Source organism: Trichomycterus rosablanca, chromosome 8 (genome assembly GCF_030014385.1).
Source record: "Trichomycterus rosablanca isolate fTriRos1 chromosome 8, fTriRos1.hap1, whole genome shotgun sequence".
Lineage (NCBI taxonomy): Eukaryota > Metazoa > Chordata > Actinopteri > Siluriformes > Trichomycteridae > Trichomycterus > Trichomycterus rosablanca.
This window is the reverse complement of record NC_085995.1, coordinates 34,699,704-34,724,238: the sequence shown is the minus strand read 5'-3', so window position 1 is coordinate 34,724,238 and position 24,535 is coordinate 34,699,704. Positions and strand designations below refer to the sequence as shown.

Below are 24,535 nucleotides of genomic sequence, written 5' to 3'. Positions count from 1 at the left end.
GATCCCATTCATAGTGGTTGGTGTACATTTGAATGGGCAACAGATCTGGTCTGCACAATTTTTACACAGTAAGCCCTTCCTGGCGCAACCCCCCTATCCGGTCTTCCATCTGGTCCCTAACCCTTCTTTCCGGTCTTGGGGATGGAATTGAAAGCACACTGACAAGTGCACCTACCAACTGCTAGGCTGTTTTAGCCATCCCCCTTACCTCAGACTTCAGCCTATCATTGCCAGTAGCACCGCTGAGATTCAAACTCTGGATTCCAAAAGTAGTGATTGACCATGTTTTCTTTTACAAACAATCAATATCAATCAAGTAACCCGTAAATGGAAACAGAACCATTTCTACCCACCTACAAAAAGGTAAATACAGAGTAACAGCTTCTCCACATTCATCCCATCTTTAGGTGTGTGTATTTTTCTTGTTGTTAGTTGATCAGTTTGATTTTTAAAGTGTTTTAATATGAAAAGAACAGATGTACTGTTCAGACCCACTGTAGTCAAATTTTATTCTTTATTTTCACTGTTTAGACAAACAGCACTTAGCATATTAAGGATTAAACAATTACACTGCTCAGTCTGTTGCTTAAAAAAAAGCTTGGAATGAAGTCAGTGGTTCATTATAGGTGTGGCGTTCACCATGTCCTGAACACAAAAGAGAACATTCTTAGGTTAGTCTGACTTGCTTGCCTCAAACACAACAGTACTGACAGTCCGGTTTAAATAAAATGCAGTATGTGTCTTATATCTCTCTTAACTAAGCAGTTATTCTATTCTCACGTGATCAGCCCTGAGAAAGGAACCTTGACTACCCACTTTTTACTTTAGCTGACCCATAGTTTAATGTCGGTCCAATATACAGTAGATCATATCTAATTACTTGTAGGACATAACTGTCATTTGACTTTTTCACATTTTATTGTTTTGAATTAAGAATTGTACAATTATCATTAAAAAATTTATATTGGCACATGCCGTTTTTAGCTTTCCTATCCTGGGGTTGTTCACTGCTGATTGAATCCAGTATTTTGTTTCCTCCAGATACGGCAGACTCAACCACAGCATGTCTTTCTCTCTTTCCAGCTCCTGCAGTTTCTTTACCTGAAAAATAACCATGTTATGAAATAATCAGCGATCAGGACATGTTTTATATACAGTATATGTGTGTGCGTGTTTGAGTCATTTCTTCAGTAGCCTTGGCAGCAACTTTGGCCTAGTAAGCCGAATGCAGATAGACTGCAAACTTTGTTAAAGAGGTGTGAACTAGAGGCAGCACTTCAGAAGCTGCATGGGAATTCAGCAATTGTTTGTGACACTGAGGAGCACCATCATGTCATAAGATACACATACAAGTTAAACATCTTACATTTTCAGCATTTAGCAGACGCCTTTATCCAAAGCGACTTACATTGCAGTTACAGTATACAGTTTGAGCAATTGAGGGTTAAGGGCCTTGCTCAAGTGGCAACCTGGCAGTGGTGGGGCTTGTGCCAGGAACCCTCTGTTCACTGGTCCAGTACCTTAACCACTAGGCTACAACTGGCCCAAAGTTAGGCTACAAAGTTAAACACAGCAACATGTCACCAGTAAATCTAAAGTTAATGTGTATAACTGTTTAGAGATCTGTGCAGTTTTCATTTTATCTACTCATAGTTTGACACTCAACTAACAGTAAATTAATTAAAGTAAATATATATGGCAAAGGAAATACTATTCTGTATTAAACTATTAGCATCAATTATGTTTTTTGTTATCTGCAGCAATAGTGTAGTGAGGTCTGATATACGCACTAAAGACCTAAGCAAGAATACACTCTCTGTGTAAAGATGTAGCCGATGGTTACATGCACGTCTACCCGGCTAGAGAAGGTTGTGAAAAAACAAAATTAAAGTTATCAGTTACTACCGGCACTGTATTAAACTGAAGGTCTTACTGTATCTCTGAGTGTGTATAGTATTGTGGTCTTCTGAGCTGTACTCAGGCTTGATTAATTTGGGTAGAGAGGTGAGAAGTGAGGTTGGTAAATTCACTTACCCAGAGGAAGAATCGCAGGGCATCCAGACCGTTGATGCTGCTCCTCAGAGGAACGATCGCTACTGTGTAGGATGCCATTAAAAGTGCAAACAAGTCAAACAACACGCTGTAAACACGGATCAGTATTTACTTAAAGTTCTACCAAGCAGAGAGTGAGATAGAAAATAGAGATGAGTCTCGAGGAGAGAGATTTAGTAGGGGAGTGAGAATGGAAGAGGTCAGAATGATGAGACGGCAACAGAGTGCAGTCTGAGCTCAGTGTGCAAAATGGCTTGTAATTTAACTCAACAATTTTTTAATAAAATGTAAAGAATAAAGACATTTATTTCAATTCATATACAGAAACATGAATTTAAACATTTAACCATATAATAAACAATCATCATTATTATATCAGCACTGTTACAAAAAAAAAAGAAACTCGAAGATTGAAGGAACGACGTAAAAACATCCTGACAAACTGCTGTAACATTAAAACCAACCAAACTTTAGACCATTTTCTCTGACCAAAATTGGAAGTAGCCATGAGTAAATTGCCATAGCTTTACTCTGGGTATGAAGATTAATAAAATCTTTAAATACTAATGTAGTGTAATATGTCACCACTATCTTAAAAATGTGTTTTTATTCAAGTTGTCCTGATATAATATCTTCTTTTGTTAAAATGTCTCATATTGTTTATTGTGGGAAATGCGCAATTAAAAGAGGGGCTCAAAAAGAAGGGCCATTACTTTTATACCACCATATTGTTAGATAACCACAATAACCAATGCCTTTGTAACTAAAGTGCCAATGAGTTATGGGTTCCTGTCTGCCGTCAACATGGCAGGAGTTTTCAGTCTGAGAAAAAACATTACCTCAGAGTGAAGTCGCTCGACTGGATTTCTTTAACAAACCTCGTGCCATAGCTTTTACTTTAGCTACCAACATAAACACAGTCTTTTTCAAATTTACAACTGGTAATTTGTGCTGGCCATATTGTTTCTGTTACAGGTTTGAATAGTTCTATGCTAAAGATGACCCATGTGAAATTAATACAAAACCTGGATGTATATATAATATGTATATAAAATTGTAATGCATGAACATCCTCCAGTCAGAGTGATGAAAGTTGTCTTATCAATTCCAATTTCTGAACATAAAAATCTCAAACATTTCAAAAAGTGTATTAAAACAGTAAAAACCCTCGATGAACAAAACAACTGCTCAGATTTAAAAAGTTTTACTAATAATTATCCCTTTCCCCACGTCTTCCTGCTTTACATCCGCTTTCCTTTGTCCTACCAGTCCTGATCATTGAGGGGATACGGAGTCAGGTCTAGCGAGAGAATGCGGCTGAACATGCACTCGTTAAACTGTGGGGCGACAAAGAGGAACACAGAAGGTAAGAACAGTCACAGGTTGTGACACAAGCTGTGTGACTAAATTGTATCATTTTATACGGCATTCGACAATAAACCAAATGATTTGGAAAAAGGGAAGCAAACGAGGCTTCTGGTGTGAACTAGGAATTTTTTTCACCCAACTAAATGTAACTCATTAGTGTGTATGTCTGAGAACCTGTGTGTACCTCAGAATAAACCCCCAGCAGAGCATCTGACCGGGAATAGAACTCCTCCTTTAGTGAGATGACAATGATCTGGGAGTTTCCTCTGGATTGCTCCCTAATAAAGCTTGTCACCTGTCAAAAAAAACAAACTAACATGTCTCCTACTGCTTTATGCTTAATTTCTATTTAAAAGCTGCTTTGTGTAAAAACAATTCTCGCCTGTAATGACCATGGTACTGCAAACATCTAAATGTATGGCTTTTGGCAGTGGCCATTAATACTGTATACTATAGGCTTGATATTAATGTTCCTTTGGGTTCTATGCAGGGTGCATTACTGCATGCAGCCATGAAATGTCCATTAACAAACACTGGCAGGCAGTAAAATTGCTCATAAAGAACTTGGTGACGTTTACCATCATTTTGTTGCATTTCTGCCATGCATTTACACTAATTACGCACTTTATTAGGTACATCTGAAGTACATACTTTGACTGGTACGTACATTAATTCATAATTTTATAAGCTACACTTACACATACAGATACATTTTGTAGGTTTATATTTGCTGACTGTTACTCATTTGGTGCTTTGTACACTCGGTACCCCATTGATACTGGTTGATATTTGAGTGCAATCAATGCAGTAGCAATAAAAAACATGGTTGTGTGCATTGTACTAGTATGAGTGTAGCATGTGCACCAATGCTGCTGGGATTGTTAAACACCTCAGTGTTAATGCTGAGAGGATAATAGCGCTCCAACCAAAAATATAAAGCCAACAGCGTCCTGTTATCAGAAAGTGCCCTTGTAACGTGGCCATGTAACGTAATGCAAATTTGAAATTTAGAGATATTCTTTGTTTTGGGAATGTTAAAAGATTGGAACGGTAGTGAGGCGTTTCTTGCCTTGCTAATGTTTGTGTTATCCAAAGCAGCATCCACCTCATCCAGCACAAAAAAAGGAGCAGGACGAAAGCTGAGACAAAAGAGACAAAAAAGGGAGTCAGAGATTTAAAGGGAAAAAATAAAATGATAATCATTTTAAAATATAATGATTAATCAGTCCAAGGTACAACTTCTATAAAAAAAATAGTTTAATAAATATTACTATACAAATAATTCAGACCCCTTCCGTATCTGACAATCAATCACCTGTGGATGGCAAAAATCAGTGCAAGGGCTGCAATAGACTTCTCTCCTCCTGACAGGTTGTCCATGGCCATGAATCTTTTACCAGGAGCTATGCAGTTATAGGTGATACCACCCAGGTATGGCTCGTCAGGATTCTCAGCACTCAGAATTGCCTAGTTACATACGCAGATAAAATATATGCAAGTTAAAAAAACGTCCAAAAAGATCATTTGTATAACCTTTCAAGTTTAAAGTCACAAAAACTTTACTAAACTTGTTTTTAATGCTTTTGGGGGGAAAAAATTAAAACACAGACTAGTCAAACTGAGAAAACAGTCTCGTCCCCCCCAGACATAACCAGTAGGTGTCTGTGTAGACGCTCAAAATTCAAATTTTTTCCTCTTTTCCATGATTTCTGTTGTCTTATGACATTTTTTCTGAAACTGCCATGTAAAACAAATATAAAATGTCTTTGGGTTACTTAACAAGTGTGTGGCTGCAAAAATTATTCCTGTGAATGTGTACATCTACACTGTGGCACAGAAGGTATTTGACATGTTCCCTCCACGTTCTCTCCATTTCTGCTTTCTGCATGGTGCCGAAACCACTATGACCCTGACCAGTATGAAGATGAATGTATGAATACACTTATGTGTTTATATCAAAGAGGAACAGAGAAAAAAGAACCATGAGAAACATAAGCACCTGGGCACCGTCATTCCTGCAGAGGTTTTTGTAGATCTGGCTGATGGCGACGGCCACATGTTCGAAGCACTTGCTGAAGAGATGGAAGCGTTTGGCTTTTACCTGCTCAAACTCCTGATGACATTTCTTTGCTACACTTGTGCTGGCCTCAAATGCTTAAACAAACACGAAAACAATAGGGTATAAATAAGGTTCAGTTAAGAACAGGCTCATAGTGGTGGACATCCAACAAGCCCTGTGATGGATTGGCACCGTATCCAGGGCCTTGCGCCCAGTGTTTCACAGGCAACAACAGTCTCTTTCAGAGGTCAGAGAGGAAGCTTATCCATTCATATGGTCAGATTTGATTTACAAAGGAGCAAAAACAGAACTTGCATATACATGGGTGGCACTGTCCACAGTCAACCGAACTTTATATCAGCATAGTCATACAGGCTAACCGATCCTGATTTTCTGTCCATGTGATAAGCAGTAAACTAGTAACCAATAGCAGTTTTATGTAAAGCTTGACAGTGTCACCAATGTTCTACAATTGTTTTGTGAATCTTAAGTGACAGTGTGGCTTTAACCCCAAGTTTGGCAAGATACCCAGGGATACATATGTAGTATGTATCCACATATATAAGTAGTATGTATCCACATATATAAGTAGTATGTATCCACATATATAAGTAGTATGTATCCACATATACAGTGTATCACAAAAGTGAGTACACCCCTCACATCTCTGCAAATATTTTATTATATCTTTTCATGGGACAACACTATAGACATGACACTTGGATATAAGTTAGAGTAGTCAGTGTACAACTTGTATAGCAGTGTAGATTTACTGTCTTCTGAAAATAACTCAACACACAGCCATTAATGTCTAAATAGCTGGCAACATAAGTGAGTACACCCCACAGTGAACATGTCCAAATTGTGCCCAAAGTGTCAATATTTTGTGTGACCACCATTATTATCCAGCACTGCCTTAACCCTCCTGGGCATGGAATTCACCAGAGCTGCACAGGTTGCTACTGGAATCCTCTTCCACTCCTCCATGATGACATCACGGAGCTGGTGGATGTTAGACACCTTGAACTCCTCCACCTTCCACTTGAGGATGCCCCACAGTGCTCAATTGGGTTTAGTCCATCACCTTTACCTTCAGCTTCCTCAGCAAGGCAGTTGTCATCTTGGAGGTTGTGTTTGGGGTCGTTATCCTGTTGGAAAACTGCCATGAGGCCCAGTTTTTGAAGGGAGGGGTTCATGCTCTGTTTCAGAATGTCACAGTACATGTTGGAATTCATGTTTCCCTCAATGAACTGCAGCTCCCCAGTGCCAGCAACACTCATGCAGCCCAAGACCATGATGCTACCACCACCATGCTTGACTGTAGGCAAGATACAGTTGTCTTGGTACTTCTCACCAGGGTGCCGCCACACATGCTGGACACCATCTGAGCCAAACAAGTTTATCTTGGTCTCGTCAGACCACAGGGCATTCCAGTAATCCATGTTCTTGGACTGCTTGTCTTCAGCAAACTGTTTGCGGGCTTTCTTGTGCGTCAGCTTCCTTCTGGCATGACTACCATGCAGACCGAGTTGATGCAGTGTGCGGCGTATGGTCTGAGCACTGACAGGCTGACCTCCCACGTCTTCAACCTCTGCAGCAATGCTGGCAGCACTCATGTGTCTATTTTTTAAAGCCAACCTCTGGATATGACGCCGAACACGTGGACTCAACTTCTTTGGTCGAACCTGGCGAAGCCTGTTCCGAGTGGAACCTGTCCTGGAAAACCGCTGTATGACCTTGGCCACCATGCTGTAGCTCAGTTTCAGGGTGTTAGCAATCTTCTTATAGCCCAGGCCATCTTTGTGGAGAGCAACAATTCTATTTCTCACATCCTCAGAGAGTTCTTTGCCATGAGGTGCCATGTTGAATATCCAGTGGCCAGTATGAGAGAATTGTACCCAAAACACCAAATTTAACAGCCCTGCTCCCCATTTACACCTGGGACCTTGACACATGACACCAGGGAGGGACAACGACACATTTGGGCACAATTTGGACATGTTCACTGTGGGGTGTACTCACTTATGTTGCCAGCTATTTAGACATTAATGGCTGTGTGTTGAGTTATTTTCAGAAGACAGTAAATCTACACTGCTATACAAGCTGTACACTGACTTCTCTAAGTTATATCCAAGTTTCATGTCTATAGTGTTGTCCCATGAAAAGATATAATGAAAAATTTGCAGAAATGTGAGGGGTGTACTCACTTTTGTGATACACTGTATAAGTAGTATGTATCCACATATATATGTAGTATGTATCCACATATATATGTAGTATGTATCCACATATATAAGTAGTATGTATCCACATATATAAGTAGTATGTATCCACATATATATGTAGTATGTATCCACATATATAAGTAGTATGTATCCACATATATATGTAGTATGTATCCACATATATAAGTAGTATGTATCCACATATATAAGTAGTATGTATCCACATATATAAGTAGTATGTATCCACATATATAAGTAGTATGTATCCACATATATATGTAGTATGTATCCACATATATAAGTAGTATGTATCCACATATATAAGTAGTATGTATCCACATATATAAGTAGTATGTATCCACATATATAAGTAGTATGTATCCACATATATAAGTAGTATGTATCCACATATATAAGTAGTATGTATCCACATATATAAGTAGTATGTATCCACATATATAAGTAGTATGTATCCACATATATAAGTAGTATGTATCCACATATATAAGTAGTATGTATCCACATATATATGTAGTATGTATCCACATATATAAGTAGTATGTATCCACATATATAAGTAGTATGTATCCACATATATAAGTAGTATGTATCCACATATATAAGTAGTATGTATCCACATATATAAGTAGTATGTATCCACATATATAAGTAGTATGTATCCACATATATAAGTAGTATGTATCCACATATATAAGTAGTATGTATCCACATATATATGTAGTATGTATCCACATATATATGTAGTATGTATCCACATATATAAGTAGTATGTATCCACATATATAAGTAGTATGTATCCACATATATAAGTAGTATGTATCCACATATATAAGTAGTATGTATCCACATATATAAGTAGTATGTATCCACATATATAAGTAGTATGTATCCACATATATAAGTAGTATGTATCCACATATATATGTAGTATGTATCCACATATATAAGTAGTATGTATCCACATATATAAGTAGTATGTATCCACATATATAAGTAGTATGTATCCACATATATAAGTAGTATGTATCCACATATATAAGTAGTATGTATCCACATATATAAGTAGTATGTATCCACATATATAAGTAGTATGTATCCACATATATATGTAGTATGTATCCAAATCAATTAGTCAAAACAAAGGCTTGACTCTGACAAGACTAAATGGCTTTGTTTGAGGTTGTGTGTGTGTGTGTGTGTGCGGTGGCTTTTACCATCCACTACTCCACGAAAGCTGTCATTAACCTCCATCATTTTCTCCAGAGCCTTCAGGTTGGGAGGTTTGGACACCTGGATCAATCTTTCCAGAGATGACACTTTCTCTTTAAGCACCTCCAGCTGAGACTCCACCTCCTGCTCCTCAGTCAGTCTCTGTTTACAAACACACACACACAATTCCACACTCATATGTAAATCACACATGTTCACATGCATCTGTGATTGTCATTGTCTTGAACCTGCATTTAACATTTCCAATATTTTACTGACCGAAATGATTGCATTATTACTAGTACTACACAGACTTTTCTCTAAGGTCCTTACTCTTTTATGTATAGTCTATATTATGCACGGCAGATGGTAAAAATGATAAAAACCCAAATTATTCGAAATCTGGAAATTATTTTTAAACTGATTGGCACTTCTGTTGTAAAGTTTGGCACAAAGTGCTGAGCAACGATCCATCATTGCTTGTAAAGAGTGATCCTTTGGTGGATCCTCCTTTTATTATCAAGCTTCCCTCACCTGTCACCTTGTATATTCTTTTAACTTTTTACTCTTGTCCCAGAGTGTATTGCCGGCATCAATTCAAAACCTCAATACAATTAAGTTGGTCAGCCAATACATACAATTCATTTCTTTGTTCTTTTTAAGAGAATTAACAAATCAGACTCTAGTATTTTTTGCATTCTACAAAATGTCCCATCGTTTCAGGAAATGGGGTTTGTAAGTGTGTTTGTTTATGTGCTTAGCCTCACCTTTAGGTCGTCTCCCAGCAGTTCATAATCAAACACCATCTGTCCCTCACGCTCATAAATGTCCAGTGTGCTGATAGTCAGGGACTCTGAGTCGAGCTGATGTTGAGAAACAGAGAGCTTCATTTATTGACTGTGCATTATGAGCACATTGCACAAAACTCTTTTTAATTTCATTTCACATTTTACCACAGCTTAGTCCTAGTCCATACTGTCGGTTCGGTCAACTACCGATGAAATAATCATGGCTGGGTGGGCGTCTGCAAACGTACAGACAAGATTGGCTATGTCTGAGAAGTGTTACTGCAAAGTGCCCAGTGATTCTGGGGAACTGGGCCCACCACAACCCTGACCAGGACAAAGCAGTGATAAAACATGAAAATGAAATAATAACAATAAAAAAAGGAGTTATTATGGAGGTTGTAGCCTTGAGTGGACGTAGGACATAATCACCTAAACTGGAACACAGCCAGGCTGACCAAATTCACCCCTTGCTGACCCAAAATGCAAGTCACTTAGTTAAATTATAATGTGATTGTATTGTTTATACTGTATATTTACCTCGATTTCACTGATGTCATCCAGGGATCCTGAAAGCAGGGTGAGGGGTAGACCATCTATTTTGCAGTTCAGCAGTAAGTTGTGCTTACAAAGCCTCTGCTGCTCCAAAGCAGTCTCCACAGAGATCATCTCTTTCTGCTGCTTTACCAACTCTCTGAAGAAGGCAGTTAAAGAAAGTTGACACAGTTTCTAGTTCATTCTTACTTGTAGGTCGTTTCTTTAAACTCAAAAAACTGAAATTCTTATTAAGGAAGATGACTTCAGCAAGTTTACAAAACAGACAAGCAGGTACTGAAACACATTGACATTGAAGTTACATTACTTTGGGCATGATGCATCCACATGACAACATTGAAAGCAGTGTTATGACAGGATTGTGAAAAGACTCAGAAGATGAGGAAAACCAAAAATAAGCTGGATTGACATCACAATATGGATTGCATTATCAGGGGCTAGTCTGCTACAAGCAACACAAGTTACAGGGCAGTGAAGAAAAGTGACCCAACCATCACAAAGTGATTGCAGTAAATTGGCGTGAAGTACCTGTGTATAGTGGGTGAATTTCACTGGTAATGATTCTTTATTAAGACTCTTAACTTGGCTTACTTATCCTCGTTGTTTTAGCCATTAAAATGTTACGTTTTCTTCTTTTTGGGATTAGCTTTACACAACAAGGTAAATAATTCTTATTAATAATTTTAACAGTGTAAATAATTCTTATTAATAATTACCAGTGTACAATTACAACACAGTGTCTGTAGAAATACACATCTCATATGGACTGACATGCAAAAGATTATTAAATGTCATATAAAGAAGACATTTGTGCACCAAGTGAAACCTTTCAGAAGTTGCTGTTTGTTTGATCTGTCTCAGACATACGTGTAAACACTAGTATATTAATGGAGAACGTTCAGTAAGCTTAGGGACAGATGAGTGTACGTTGTGTTTCTACTGGGGATGTTATTAATTAATCAATAAAATCAATAAACCTGTCACCTGTCAATAAACCTTGCTTGCTTAATTCTGCTGCTTAAATGTCATTTAAAATTTCTATTTTCAATTTCCAACATCTATTAATTTCATTAATTTATTAAACAGAACTACATATATCTCTAACACACACTAGCAGTACACTTGTTGGGTGTTGAAGTATAATGCATCACGCAGGAATATGTTAAAAATGGGCTAAATGGCTGCATCATGTTGCTTATTTACATTGTTTAGGAAAATGAAGAATAAAAAAATAATGACAAAAAGAAAGACGGATCCATAGTACAATCAGAATGGGTATCAGTCAGGGAACATAAAAACCCCAGCCCAACTCCTCAACATGGGAGCTGCAAATATTTTTTTTAATAAATACACAAATGATGACAGTAAACAGATACCTGGACTTCTCCTGAAGACTCTTAGTTTTCCTATCAAGCTCAGCTTTTGCATCATTAACGTAAGCCTTCTGTCCAACCAGCAAGTTCTTCAGGTCCAAGAGCTTGGACTGAGACTCATCTACAGCAGCCAGCAGCCTCTCCTCCTCCTGAACAGCTCAGAAATGTTACTTACGGTTTCATAAATGTAAAGGTACTAGTAAAACTAAAGTACTACTGTACTATTATGTTATACACTGTTAAGACATTGATAAAAGACAAGACATGCAAAAAAAAAAGATTAAGCTGACTTACCGCTTTTAAGGTGCGAATGGCGTCTTCCTCTTTGCTAATGGACTCCTCGATTTTACTGATGAGCCTGCGCTGTTTGTCTAGCTGCTCCTGCTCATACTCAAGCTGTGTGTTCAGCCGTGTGCGCTGGGACACAAACTGAAGCCTTAAAAGAAAAGGTTAATATTGATACTTAATACTGTCAGTTAATACTGCTTAATTGTTTAAATCGTTTCTATTTACAAAAAGAACGCAAGGCGCTTGGTTGGCATAGCAGTCCACTACGGTAGGCCACCTCCGTTGAGATCCAGGTTCGAATCTCACCGGTGCTACTGTCCAGACGGCTATGTCTGAGGGGGAGGGCCCAAGCCCTGCAATGTATTGGTGCATTGTACGGGGTTTATCTGCCTTGTACCCAGTGCACCCAGTAAAACAGGCCCTGTCGCAACCCTGGCAGAGTAAAGCGATTGATGTAGATAGTTTAATTATTTTTACCAATAATGTCATTAGTTAAAGGTTAACCAGTTCCTGACAACCTTATATTGCAGCCCCTCAAAAAAGACACAAAATGTGTCACCACAGCCTCGGGGATACATCTGTAAATAGGGTACATGGTACTGTAACACCTGTCACATGTGCACTAAAGGAGAGTGATGGTAACACAACCATGAAGGCTATCAACAACCCTTTACCCTGGGGTCTGCGAGTTTCTTTATTTTGCGAAAGTCATACCGTTTATTCTCGAGCTCCTCTTGCTGTCTTACGTAGTCCTGCTCGTACTCACGGATGTTGGCCACACCAATTTCAGCACAGAAGTCTAAGAACACCCTGTCTTCCATCTACAATAAACAGGATGGCACATTAAATACACTTATAACCCTAAAAGTGTTTTTGTGAGTGTAACACTGAAACAAGAAGAAGGCACTTGAACAGTGGTGGCCTGTTTGGATGTGGCACAGGAATGCAATTTTTTTAATTTCCTGTTTATTCGTTTTTCTCCTTCTTTACCCAATTGAATTCGACCCGATTGGTTGAATCCCTGCAATGGATTGGCGCTATGTTCAGGGTATTCCTGCCTTGTGTTTGCTCGCCACGACCCTGACCAGGATAAAGAGTTTAAAAAAAAATTGAAATGCAAAATGGAAAGAGAGGCTGTGCTGTGTGTCGGTCACCTGATTGACTTGATTTTGAATGGCCATCATTTCACTGTCCTGTAGTTGCACATTCATGGCTTGCATCTCAATCTGAGACTGAAGGTTTGAGAGTTCACTCTCCAGCCTGGAGATTTCCTGCAGCATACATAAATCACCAACACAGTATAAGTAAGAAGGAAAGCTCAATGCTAAACATTCATCAAAACAGATCATGTATCATGCTCAGTTAGGTGTAGCTGGACAGGAAAAGCATTCCTTGCACTTCATCAAACGTTACACACTACACCTGGAGTTCACTTTAAAGGCATAAATTGGACTCAGCTTTGGGCTTAGTTCTCTTACTGGGTTCTTTTACTAGTTCTCCTGCTAGGGCTCTCCAGCTTTTGTTTCCAGTAACTTCATTGGTAAATGGTTGCAACATTCTAATTCTGTAGCTTTCACGGACAACCTTCTGTCTCAACTTTTGTCTAGGGATGGCATGGCAGCTTTCTGGTTGTTGCAGTTGATGGCAGTGTTTCCGCTTCAATTATTCAGTCACCTATCTTGAGTTTCATTAATATTTTCTTGTCTCTTGTTTATGTGACTTTTGAGCCAAATAAATACTTGTAATAAAGCTTACAGCCTGACATGCTGGGATGCTCCTCTTGCGGATGGTCTCCAGCTCAGAATTAGAATACTTAAGGCGAGTCTGGACTCCCTGCACCTGGGCTCTTATCTGATTCAGCTCAGCCTCTTTTCGTCTCAGTTTCATTAGTTCCTGTTACACACAGTTCTCACACTTCAATTATACACATATTTATAGTTATTCTTTTAAATAAATATTTTAGAAATGCATAAAATGCTCTTTAGGCTTTGTTTGTAGTGTACTGGTAAGTGGTACTAAATAAAAGCAAAGCAAAAGATTATTGTGAACCACAAAGCAAGAACTGAGAATTCTATCTGAAAATCGGAATGATTTAGAAATCTTTAAAGAACGTCCTAGTAAAAATGGTACAGTGTTGGGTGTACAGTACTGACTGTAACCATCTATGAGTCAATTACCTTAAATTTACATCATGAATGCAACTCAGCTGTAGTAAAAATCAACAAGGCCAATGGTTCAAACCTCCTTTTTTCAAGGTTTTCACATCAAATGTAGCAATGTGTTCTGTAATGTATAGTCTAAAAGCTACAACTGATGGCAGTACATTAAAAAATAGCTTAACAATAATGATCTGGGTTTGTATGCAAAACAGACTTTAGTATGTAAATATCGGTTTCAATTCTTACTTAGTAGCCAGCCACTACTGAGATCGAGTTTGAATCTTAGCTGTACTAGGCAGCTGTGTGCCTACACAGAAATGATTTGCAGTGTCTGAGACAGCAGTGTGTAACTCTCTGTACATGATAATGATCCATGTAAAAACCTGCTTTGTGCAGGTGAAGAGAAGAATAGTAGATGAGAGATACAACTAGGTAATTAGATATGATTATATGTGGAGAAAATAGGAAAACACAGGAACAGAATAAGAAACAATGTTAGGTTATATCAACACGTCTATTTAAATAGAAACAATTCTTAATCTGCGCTCACCCTTAGCTCAGCGCTGAGCTTTTCCTTGCGCTCTTTTAGGCCGCTCATTTCCTTCTCCTCCCAGCGTCGTGCTTTGAGGCTCAGTTGAAAAGAGCCACCGGAGATCACACCCGACTTTGAAAACAAAGTTCCATCCAAAGCTACAGTCTGAAAATTTTCAGAAAATGCAGACCATACCGTTTGTGACCACAAAGAACAGATATCTGAGTTCTGTAAGACTGTACAGGCCTGACAAAAAGTCACCTTGCGGCGTTCCGGTCCATCAAAAGCAACATGGCGGGCGTCTTTCAGGGTCTCACACACTAGCGCATTTCCACACACAAACTGAACCACTCTTTTCAGCTGAGGTGCATTTTGCAAACACTGCACCACGTCCACGACCATCTTGGCTCCACGCACCTCCCTTAGACGCTCATTTAAAGGGTTTACCTGACACAAGAAAAGTATGATGCATGCTGGTAAACATTTAAAGAACCATTATTACATTTCTAAACTGCATTCACTCATTTTTATTATCTGCTTTATGTTCAGTGTAGGGCTGCAACTATCGATTATTTTTGTAATCGAGTATTCTATCGATTATTCCAGCGATTAATCGAGTAATCGGATAAGAAATACTTTTGCTTTAACAAAGAGCAAAAACAAATACACATTAGATTAAATAAGACATGTTTCTTAAACCAAACTGTACATTTGTATTCCTTGCATACAGGACAGTTTAACATTTTTTAAATGCAAAATTAAATAAATCAAAAATAAATCAATTTACTAGAGATGGGACGATCGTGGTTTTTGGCACCGATTCCGATCTCCTTTCAGGGACATCTGCCGATAGCCGATTGCGATCGGGGGGGGGGGGGGGGGGGGGGGGGGGGGATAAAATAAAGCAGTAAATAAAATAAATAAACTTAAAAAGAGCCTCACAGTGAAGATAAACCGGAGCAGCGCGCGTGTTTGTGCCTTTAGAAGAGACGCTTTGTTCACTGTATCGCTATAAGTGATTAATTGATCATTTTTCGTGAAGCGTAAGTTTCTCTTCTCAGTTATCTCTCCGTGTTTACTGTTATTAATTAAATGTCGTGGTTTTAAATAAACACCAACTACTACAGAACATTTTGTGTGACTCTCTTACATTAAAAAGCTTCATTAAACTGCTATTACCACAGATCTGTAACCGACCGTCAGACTCGTTCCGTCTAAGGAGCTAAAAGTTCAGCAGATGATCCTGAACTAACGAATTTGCTAATGAATAAACTTTTGCCTCTGATTGGCTCTGTAACGTTTTCTGTTCTCATCTACATCACAAGTAAGAACCGCTCACGATTTACCAAAGTGAACCAGGAGTTTATATAACGTGCTGATAGAATCGACTCAGATGTGACCGGGTTGAATTATCTTTTTACAGTAAATATTACAATCAGCAAAATTACATCGTAAGAGCTTTCACGATGGTTTCTGTACGATGGTTAATGAATGGTGATCTGATGGTTGGTGCTTCGTAGCTCAAAGTCTGGATCAATCCACTGAGCTGTTAACTTAACATGATCTTTATATATCACACGATCGGATCGGCTACTTTTAGGAAATATCGCCGATCGCATATTTTCATTAAAAATCGGCCGATACCGATTCATAGCCGAACGATCGTCCCATCTCTACAATTTACTTTTAAAATGTAAACAGGCAACCTGAAACATCAGGTCATCAAGTCATAAATAATAATAAACAAAAATACATGAACATAAGCCTGTAATTTGTGCAACTTTCAAAACTCAAAGTTTCAGCTACAGCTCACGCAGAACATAAAGCTTTAATATTTAGTTGGGAGGTTTTGTGGTGTTTGTAGGGGGATAAAAAATCTGTCAGGATTGTGTCTCTAGATGAGATAGATCTGGTGTGTGTGTGTGTGTGTGTGTGTGTGTGTGTGTGTGTTTGCCTAAATCTTCATCAAAGCCTGTGGTGGTTGAAACGAAGTAAAGTCAGTAAACATGAGTAAAGTAAACACGACGCTCTGATGGTGTGGATGTTATACTGAGTTTTAGTTTTATCAGCTTAAAGATATACTTTATTTTGTCACTTTTCTCTCTGTATTTTGCAGTCCGCGCTATCAAATCTCGGCTGATACGTTCAGTTCGCAGGAGCGGCGAACGTGTCCAGATACGTAGTGTTCATTAAACTGTCCGCAAAAAGAACCCGGATGAAGTCCTGTTAAGTTCTGTTTATGTTTAAGATATTTGGGACGCAGCCCTCAGATTCTTCACGTCACCTGCACACAGCGTTAAACACGCTGCGCAAAAGTGAAAGTCGTCCGTGTAAAACACCGTGAGCTGTATATGGTTGCGCGGATTAAACGATTCCTCGATGCAAAAAATTTGAATCGATGATTTTTAGTAATCGATTTACTCGAGGAATCGTTTCAGCCCTAGTTCAGTGTCACAAGGGGTCCGGTTTCATTTAAAATTACTGGGCGGAAGGCAGAAATCGCAGTCAAACCCTTGTCCCCCACCCAGGTTTACCTAATTATGTCTGTGCTGCCTAGCCGACAGCAGTTCGGAGATTCAAACTCAGACTATTTACTGTTTATTTAACTGCACTTTAATAACTAAATTGATTAAAATACTCTCAACATTTTGACAATTTGTTAATTAGTCACAATAAATACTAGCCTATTCTCCTAACAAATAAAACTGAGTGCATCCTGCTGATGCTAAGATAACGAGATTTTCTTACTCACATCCAGGTAATCAATAGGAAGGAAAGTCTCTGGCTCAGCTCTCTCCTCTTTTAAAATCTGAATGCAGTCACGGGCCACCTTTGCTGAAGCCACCACTATAGCATTCATGTATCTGCCAAACACCTTAGTCACAGCAAGCTGGTATTTCTTGTGGATAGGCTGGCACAAGTTTACCAAGCGTCCATACTAGACATAAGAAAAAATTAGGGTCAAGATCTTCACTACTACAGGTACTGTTTACCTCACATACCCAGACCACCCAGAATGTATTACCCGAATTACAGCATTAGCCAAATTACAACATAAACATTTTAAAACAACTAATTTAATAATATCCTGTAATGCCACTACATTCCTGAAAAAAAACATGTAAGGTGCACATCAGTAAACAAACCTGTTTTTACTGACCAGTTAAAGCTAGGTACTGAAACTATACCTTTTAACATTTATGCTATTCCACAATTCTTTCCGGCTGCCCCCATATTTAGGAGTCTCCACAGATCTGTCTACACACCAGACTTGGCACAGTTTTTGATGCTGTACGCCATTTCTGATGCAACTTATCTATTTTTATTGGGACCGGCACTATAAGCATATTGGCTAGGCTGTTTCAGCCATCCACCTCCATCTGACATAAGCCAATCAGGTCCATGCAGGCATCCGAGCGGCACCACTGAGATCCGAACCCCGGAACGGTAGTGGGCTAGCGTACTTCACTGTTGCACCCTATGCTATCCCACAATTCCCACTATCCCAAAAACAGTATGATTGCTGGTAAACATGAAAAAATAATAAAATAATAATCAAATATACAAAAAGGAAAGAAAAACATAATTAAAAACAAAGAACTCTATTAATCAGTTTTTCTATTAATCAGGTGAATGAGTCAGTCAAGTTCAAAAATATATCAATTAAATTTTATTTGTATAACAAATGATCTTGTTCGTTAAATAACCACGCCTATCCATAAATATAAATCCAAAAATACAACCAGCATAACAATAAAGCAGGTTACTCCTGATGTTAGGTTTGCTGTGTGAGTGTTTGCTAATACCACAACATCGGGGTAGAGTCTGTGCAGGTTCTCCAGCATTTCATCTAGTTTCTGCTGCCGTCGATTCTCATGGCTGTCTATGCGAGCATTCTGCAGCTCGCTCAGCACTTGTGTCAGCTCCTCATTCACCTCATGCAACCGCACTCGGCCACGCTCCAATTCCTCTGCCAAACGTTCCTCCTGGCCACATTGTTTCTCCAAAGCTTTGCTGTCAATAACAAAAACAAAAAGTGGTAATGGATCGGATTGATTGTTTTGCTCCTACACACTAATGTACATTAGCTTAGATTTAATGCTGTCATTTTACAGTAAGTACACAAAGAAAAATGCAATCACTTAAAATGATTAAACTTACTTAGAGGAGATGGCATATTCATCCAGTTTTCCTGCCCTCCTGTTCAACTCATCCAGCTGTCCCTGGCAATGTTTAATGTTTGTCTGTATGTACAGACAACATATTGAACATCTTAATTAGTGAACATTTTAAAGTAGGCAGATTAAACATTATATTATATGCAGAATTATAACATGGTTTTGCATTTTCAGAAAAAAAGAACATCAAATTGTTTTATCAGCAGCAGCATGTAAATAGTTGTATAAACAAACTAGCACACACCCACCTCAACCTCACTTTTTCTCCTTTTATCAAACTCCAGCTTTTCTCCATCCGCCTTCACCTCCCAGTGTAGTTTTTCAGCCTTCTGGATGAACACAGCTGCCTTTTTCCTAGCCAATTCCTTCAGCTCCTTATAACGCTCCAGCTACAGCAAGATACAACTTTAATGTCTTATTTAACAGATTATTATGCATTAAATAAAGAACTCCACATTATTGACTTACTTATAAGCCACCACTGCCTAATATGATGGCACATTAGTTATTCATTCTGAATATATTAATGTGTATATCAAGCCTTTAGGAACTCGAGTGTTGCAGATGGCCCAACACAGCTGAAATCCGGGTTTGCATCTCTGGTTCTATATCCCTAGATATAAATGACCAGCCGATAATTTCCGAGTACTGTAGTACTTTCCATACTGGACTATTTTTTGTACAATTATTCATGTTGCATCGCCTCAAAGCAACAACACAACCTTCTACTGAACAGGAACTCTACAGTCAGCTTTATGAAAAAGTGTCTCTCTGTCTCTAACCTGAGCTTCCTCCAGCTCTACATCCTCTCCTCTCTGAGCGACACGTTCCTCCATCTCTTTTTCACAAGCTCTAAATGCTCTCTCAAGTTGATCCAGCTCTTCGTTTAACTCCAGCAGCTCCTGCTGTTTTTTGGCCCACTGTTTTTGACTCTTTTGTAGGCTGCTGCGTGCCTCCTCAGCCTTGCGACAGTGATGAGTTGTATTCACTTTAGCCCTGATGTATTGAGGCCTCTGCTGGCAGAGGATCTCCTCCTGGCACCTAAAAGAGTTGTAGGTGTGACAAAGAACATTTTTAATTTTTTATTGTATGCATTTGGGGTGCTGTCCTGGGTTGCCATTCCCAACTACATGAGTATTAAAAATATTCATGTCTTATGGCTTCATAAATTTGATTCAGACTACACTGCTGCTGTTCCCAGAGCACTCATATGGTAATATCTTGCTGAGTGGAACTTTTTGATTTGATGATGTTAACCAATTTCTATCAGAGCATGAACAGTAAAATTCTGGTTGTGTGTCTGTCTATTCGTGTAAGCATCAAAACCAAACCTGAAAGTGTTTCAGTAAGAAAATCTAGTAAGGAATTTCTCAACATCTTATTAGCTTATTAGTTCACTAACAGGGCGAACACACACATCTAGAGTAACTTTAGTAGCTCCAATTAACCTGACTGCATGTCACTGGACCAGAGTTCCCAGAGAAAACCCATGCAAACACAGGAAAAACATGCAAACTCCACACAAAAAGGACCTGGACCGCTCCACATGGAAATCAAACCCAGTACCCTCTTGATGTGGCGACAGTGCTACCCACCGAGCCACTGTGCCGCCCTGACCATATCATTTAGCACCTAACGTATGACATTTGCTTGGTATAAAAAGAAATAATGGCATATGTACCAAATAAAATCCATCATTCACATTAACACTGGCCTGTATAAAAATTGTCAATTTCATTACAATGGTCCCTATTTAACACTGTCCCTACCAAGTTCTCTACTGCACTCACTTAATCTCCTTCTCTAGTTTCTGAAGCTCTCGGTTAAGGCGTCCATGCTCTTTCTTTTGAGCCTTTACAGCCTGCTCCCACTCCTCCAGCTGGCTTTTCTTTACAGCAACAGCCCCATGTTTGTCTCTCAGGGACTCAGACAATGTGTCAATGCTCCTCTCATTATGGTAAAGCTGAAAGAGACTGAGCTGGAGCTTACTTTCACTGAGCTCGTCTACCAGTTCCTGATATTTCTTGGCCTAAACAGACGACAGCATGTCAACTTATTATTTCAACCTACCTGTAAAAACCAAGTGTGCTTAACCTTCATGTTCTGTTTATTAGTTACTAATTGATGTTTCAGTGGTACCTCATCGGTTAAGGTACTGGACTAGTGATAGGAATGTTGCCAGTTTAACCCCCACTATTGCCAAGTTACCACCTGTGAGCAAGGCTCCTAACACTCAATTGCCTGCACGGTATTTGGTTTTAACTGTAATTCGCTTTGGAAAAAAGCATCCGCTAAATGCTGTGAATGTCCAATTGACTCCGAACATTTTCTTAATTTTATAGCAATACTGCAATCAAACCTCACTGGTGTTTGAGTGGCTCAATACTTTATTTTTGTGAGATTTGTGTTCAGGGGTAATTGACCGAGGACGCATGGGGAAATTTGTGTGTGTGATACGGGGCATTAACTTCCTCGGACCAGGTGTTTCTCCCACCGGGAACCGAAGCTGCCGCAACCCCTACCAGGATAAACTGATTGATAAAAATGAAAACAAAATGAAACAGAGCACGTCTGTTGAATGCATTTAGTTATAATTTTGTGCTGAACAGAACATGTGGGTTAACGGGAAGGCAACTTCAAGTCTCAAATACCTCATTTTTGTCTTTAGAGACTTGTTTCTTTTCCACCATGGCTGCTCGTTTGCGATTAAAGTGGAATTGGGCGTCCTCTTTTGCTTTCTGAAGCACTGCCGACTTACTGTCATATTCATTAGCCAGGTCAATTGAGTTACTGATGCGCTCAAACATTTTTACACGTTCCTTCGCATTCATCATAGCTATGGATTCCACAGCTCCCTGTAAAATAGAGACTAGGCAGCTTTGTAATAAGAAATGAAATCAAAGTAAATTATTAAGAAAATTCCTGCCATTCATGCCAAAGTCCTAAGTAAATACACTATATGGCCATGAGTGTGTGTATGACACTTGTTCAATGAGCTTGTTGGACATCTCATTTAAAAATCTAGAACATTAATATGAAGTTATGCCTTCTCCCCTCCCTTCTACTCCATTCTCAGCAATAACAGCCTCCATTTTTTTCAAAAAGCTTTTCACAAGATTTTGGACTGTGTCTATGGGCATTTCTGCCCATTTGTTTATTCATACCAAAAGATTTGATAGGGTTGAGGTCAGACCACTGGAGTTTCTACACACCAGATATCTTAACCATATTTGTATGGAACTTGCTTGAGCCTTACCCAAACTGTTGCCACAAAAGTGAAAGCGTATAATTTATTCTATAATTTATTCTATAAACCAAACCCAAATTGTTTCAATAGAGGAAAATGTTAACTACAAACTTTAGTCATCCCTGTTCAAAATGTATGCATTTATTAACAGATTAACATCGAGTTTTTATATATGTTTTATTTCCAGGGCAGTGGTAGCTCAGCGGTTAAGGTACTGGACTAGTAATCAGACGGTTCAAGCCCCACCACTACCAAGTTCTTTCTCACTGTTGGATCCCTAACGCCCATAACCCTCAATTGCTCAACTTTGTCCTTGTAAAATAAACTGTACGTACAGCAAAGGTCTGAACATTCAACATCTACAGTCCATGCTGAACACAAACTGACACTGAAATGTGATCATTGGAATTTGGCTATGCAGGTTACTTAAAGCAATGCAAATCATTAAGAACCTGAAACACGAGACAGTTCCTGGCTTTCACTATGATGCCTATCTTTTCCAGCTCTCCTGTGTACTTGGCTAGTGTCACCTGCCTACCGTCTACTCTGTACTCGGAAGAGTCACCTCAAACAAACAGTAAAAAATACAAAGTTACCTTATTTGTTAGGACATTACAGCTTAATGTTTTGTTGACTTCTGATCTGTACATACCTGATATGGTTCTGCTGAATGTGGTCTCTTTGTCTTTCTCGTTGCAGAAGCGCATGGTGACTGAGGCAGTGTTGGAGACGGGTTTGCCAATGTGGGCACCATGTATTAGGTCTTTGGTGTGCTTTACTCTAAGACTGGATGCTCTCTCTCCCATCACAAACCCCAGAGCATCCATCACATTTGACTTACCTTTAAAGACCATAAACAATTTGATCATAAATAACATTAAAGATAAAAAAAACAACAATAATAATTAATGAAACAAATTAAAAATGAACTGTCAACAAAACAAATAAGTTCTTTAATTTTTGCATAGTTGTCACAGTTGTATATATAAAAATGCAGAATCTGATGCCACATTCTAAAAATAAATTAAATACAGCTGCAAAGTCATTGAAATCTACCAGTCTGGAAAGGGTTACAAAGCCATTGCTAATGCTCTGGGACTCCAGCAAACCACAGTAAGAGCCATTTTCCCAAATGACAAAAACTTGGGACAGTGGTGTATGGTGGGTATGGCTGTTTTACGACTTTTTATGTTTTGGAGATACAGACAATCAAGTCATTTCACCATAATGATTAAGGCACTCAGGTATACAGACTTGCTGCATTTAACACAAACTACAAGTAATTACATCTACTAGTTTAACATTTAATACATCCCTGACCATCACATGCACAACTGTTAACAAATACCAATTATTACCAATATTACCAATATTATGTTATTGCATTTTATGCCTAAATTTAGCTTTACTCACATTAAAACTAATTAAAGAACAAAAATATAATAAAATAAAAACATTTACATCAAAACTACACTTATTAATAAATAATATGTTTGTTTTTTTATAAGAGTAAGCGTAAGGCAAAACTTCCCACCTTAAAATGGTTAGTTTTTATTATTAATTTATGTAGGTCAATAAAAATGATTATCTTTACAAAATTATTATTTATGTGAGGTGATAAAACACATCTAATTTATACAAAACGTAATAGATCAAATCTGCCACACTTACCTGAGCCGTTAGTACCAACAATGCAGGTAAACCGTTTAAACGGTCCAATTGTCTGTTTTCCACGCCATGACTTAAAATTTTCAACCTCTATCTGTTTTATATAACTCATATTTATTTTATAGTTGAAGTAACACTGTAAAATTATTAAATAATTAGTTTAACTGACTAAAAATGGTGATTGTAAAAAACGTCTTGACCTAACTGGCGAGCCAACCGTTTTTTTACCTCAGACAAAAGAGCGGGAAATTTAAATACATTCGAGTCTCGACCAATTAGCAAAGACTTTATTGTAAGCGATATCCAAATCACACCACACTCACTACCTAATATAAAAAAACGTAGGGGACATCAATGCAATATTACGTTTAATACATACACTATGTAGTGTTTTACAGTGTACTTTAAAACACAGCCAGGCCAATGTCAAAAATCTACTTACATAACGGAGCAAATGCACTATTCATGTGCTTTGAAATTTACTGTTATTAAGAGTTTCCCCACCTGTCTTGTTGAAAAGAAATGCATTTAGTAAAGTAATAAATACAATTAAATGTGTTTGTTTGTTGCTAATATTTAACAATTTGGTGTTGCTGAAAGTGCAATTTCAGTAAAATAAGTGCATTTTAAAATTAAATTGACTTCAGTTCAAATCTTCTTATCTAAATCTTAATATCACACATTTTAAAAAATCCATGCTATTTTATTTTTGTGTTTTCCTCATGTGTTTGGAATAGGTGCCCACATTATTTTGACCTTACAGTGAATGTTTTGGAAAACAATATTCTAACTGTTTACTACAGTGGGGGATCCATA

At 38.3% G+C, this 24,535-nt stretch overlaps 2 protein-coding genes across 2 annotated transcripts; both read right to left on the bottom strand.

Annotated features, from left to right (window-relative positions):
- Positions 1 to 495: 495 nt before the first annotated feature.
- LOC134319549 (suppressor APC domain-containing protein 1-like) lies at positions 496 to 2,298 on the bottom strand. Its single transcript, XM_063000780.1, has 3 exons — positions 2,035 to 2,298; positions 976 to 1,101; positions 496 to 645 (listed from the first exon to the last, which is right to left on the bottom strand). The coding sequence occupies exons 1-3, from the start codon at positions 2,110 to 2,112 to the stop codon at positions 610 to 612; spliced, it is 240 nt and encodes a 79-aa protein (XP_062856850.1). The 5' UTR covers positions 2,113 to 2,298; the 3' UTR covers positions 496 to 609.
- Positions 2,299 to 3,240: 942 nt separating this feature from the next.
- On the bottom strand, positions 3,241 to 23,849 carry smc1b (structural maintenance of chromosomes 1B). Its single transcript, XM_063000779.1, has 25 exons — positions 23,723 to 23,849; positions 22,704 to 22,892; positions 22,504 to 22,616; positions 21,456 to 21,659; positions 20,595 to 20,833; positions 19,587 to 19,845; positions 19,053 to 19,193; positions 18,788 to 18,870; positions 18,433 to 18,640; positions 17,379 to 17,564; positions 14,888 to 15,073; positions 14,645 to 14,791; positions 13,691 to 13,828; positions 13,090 to 13,206; positions 12,650 to 12,756; positions 11,942 to 12,083; positions 11,651 to 11,796; positions 10,260 to 10,413; positions 9,702 to 9,797; positions 8,940 to 9,096; positions 5,420 to 5,574; positions 4,736 to 4,887; positions 4,490 to 4,559; positions 3,605 to 3,715; positions 3,241 to 3,389 (listed from the first exon to the last, which is right to left on the bottom strand). Exons 1-25 carry the CDS (start codon positions 23,829 to 23,831, stop codon positions 3,315 to 3,317), a joined length of 3,684 nt encoding a protein of 1,227 aa, XP_062856849.1. The 5' UTR covers positions 23,832 to 23,849; the 3' UTR covers positions 3,241 to 3,314.
- Between the last annotated feature and the right edge of the window lie 686 nt (positions 23,850 to 24,535).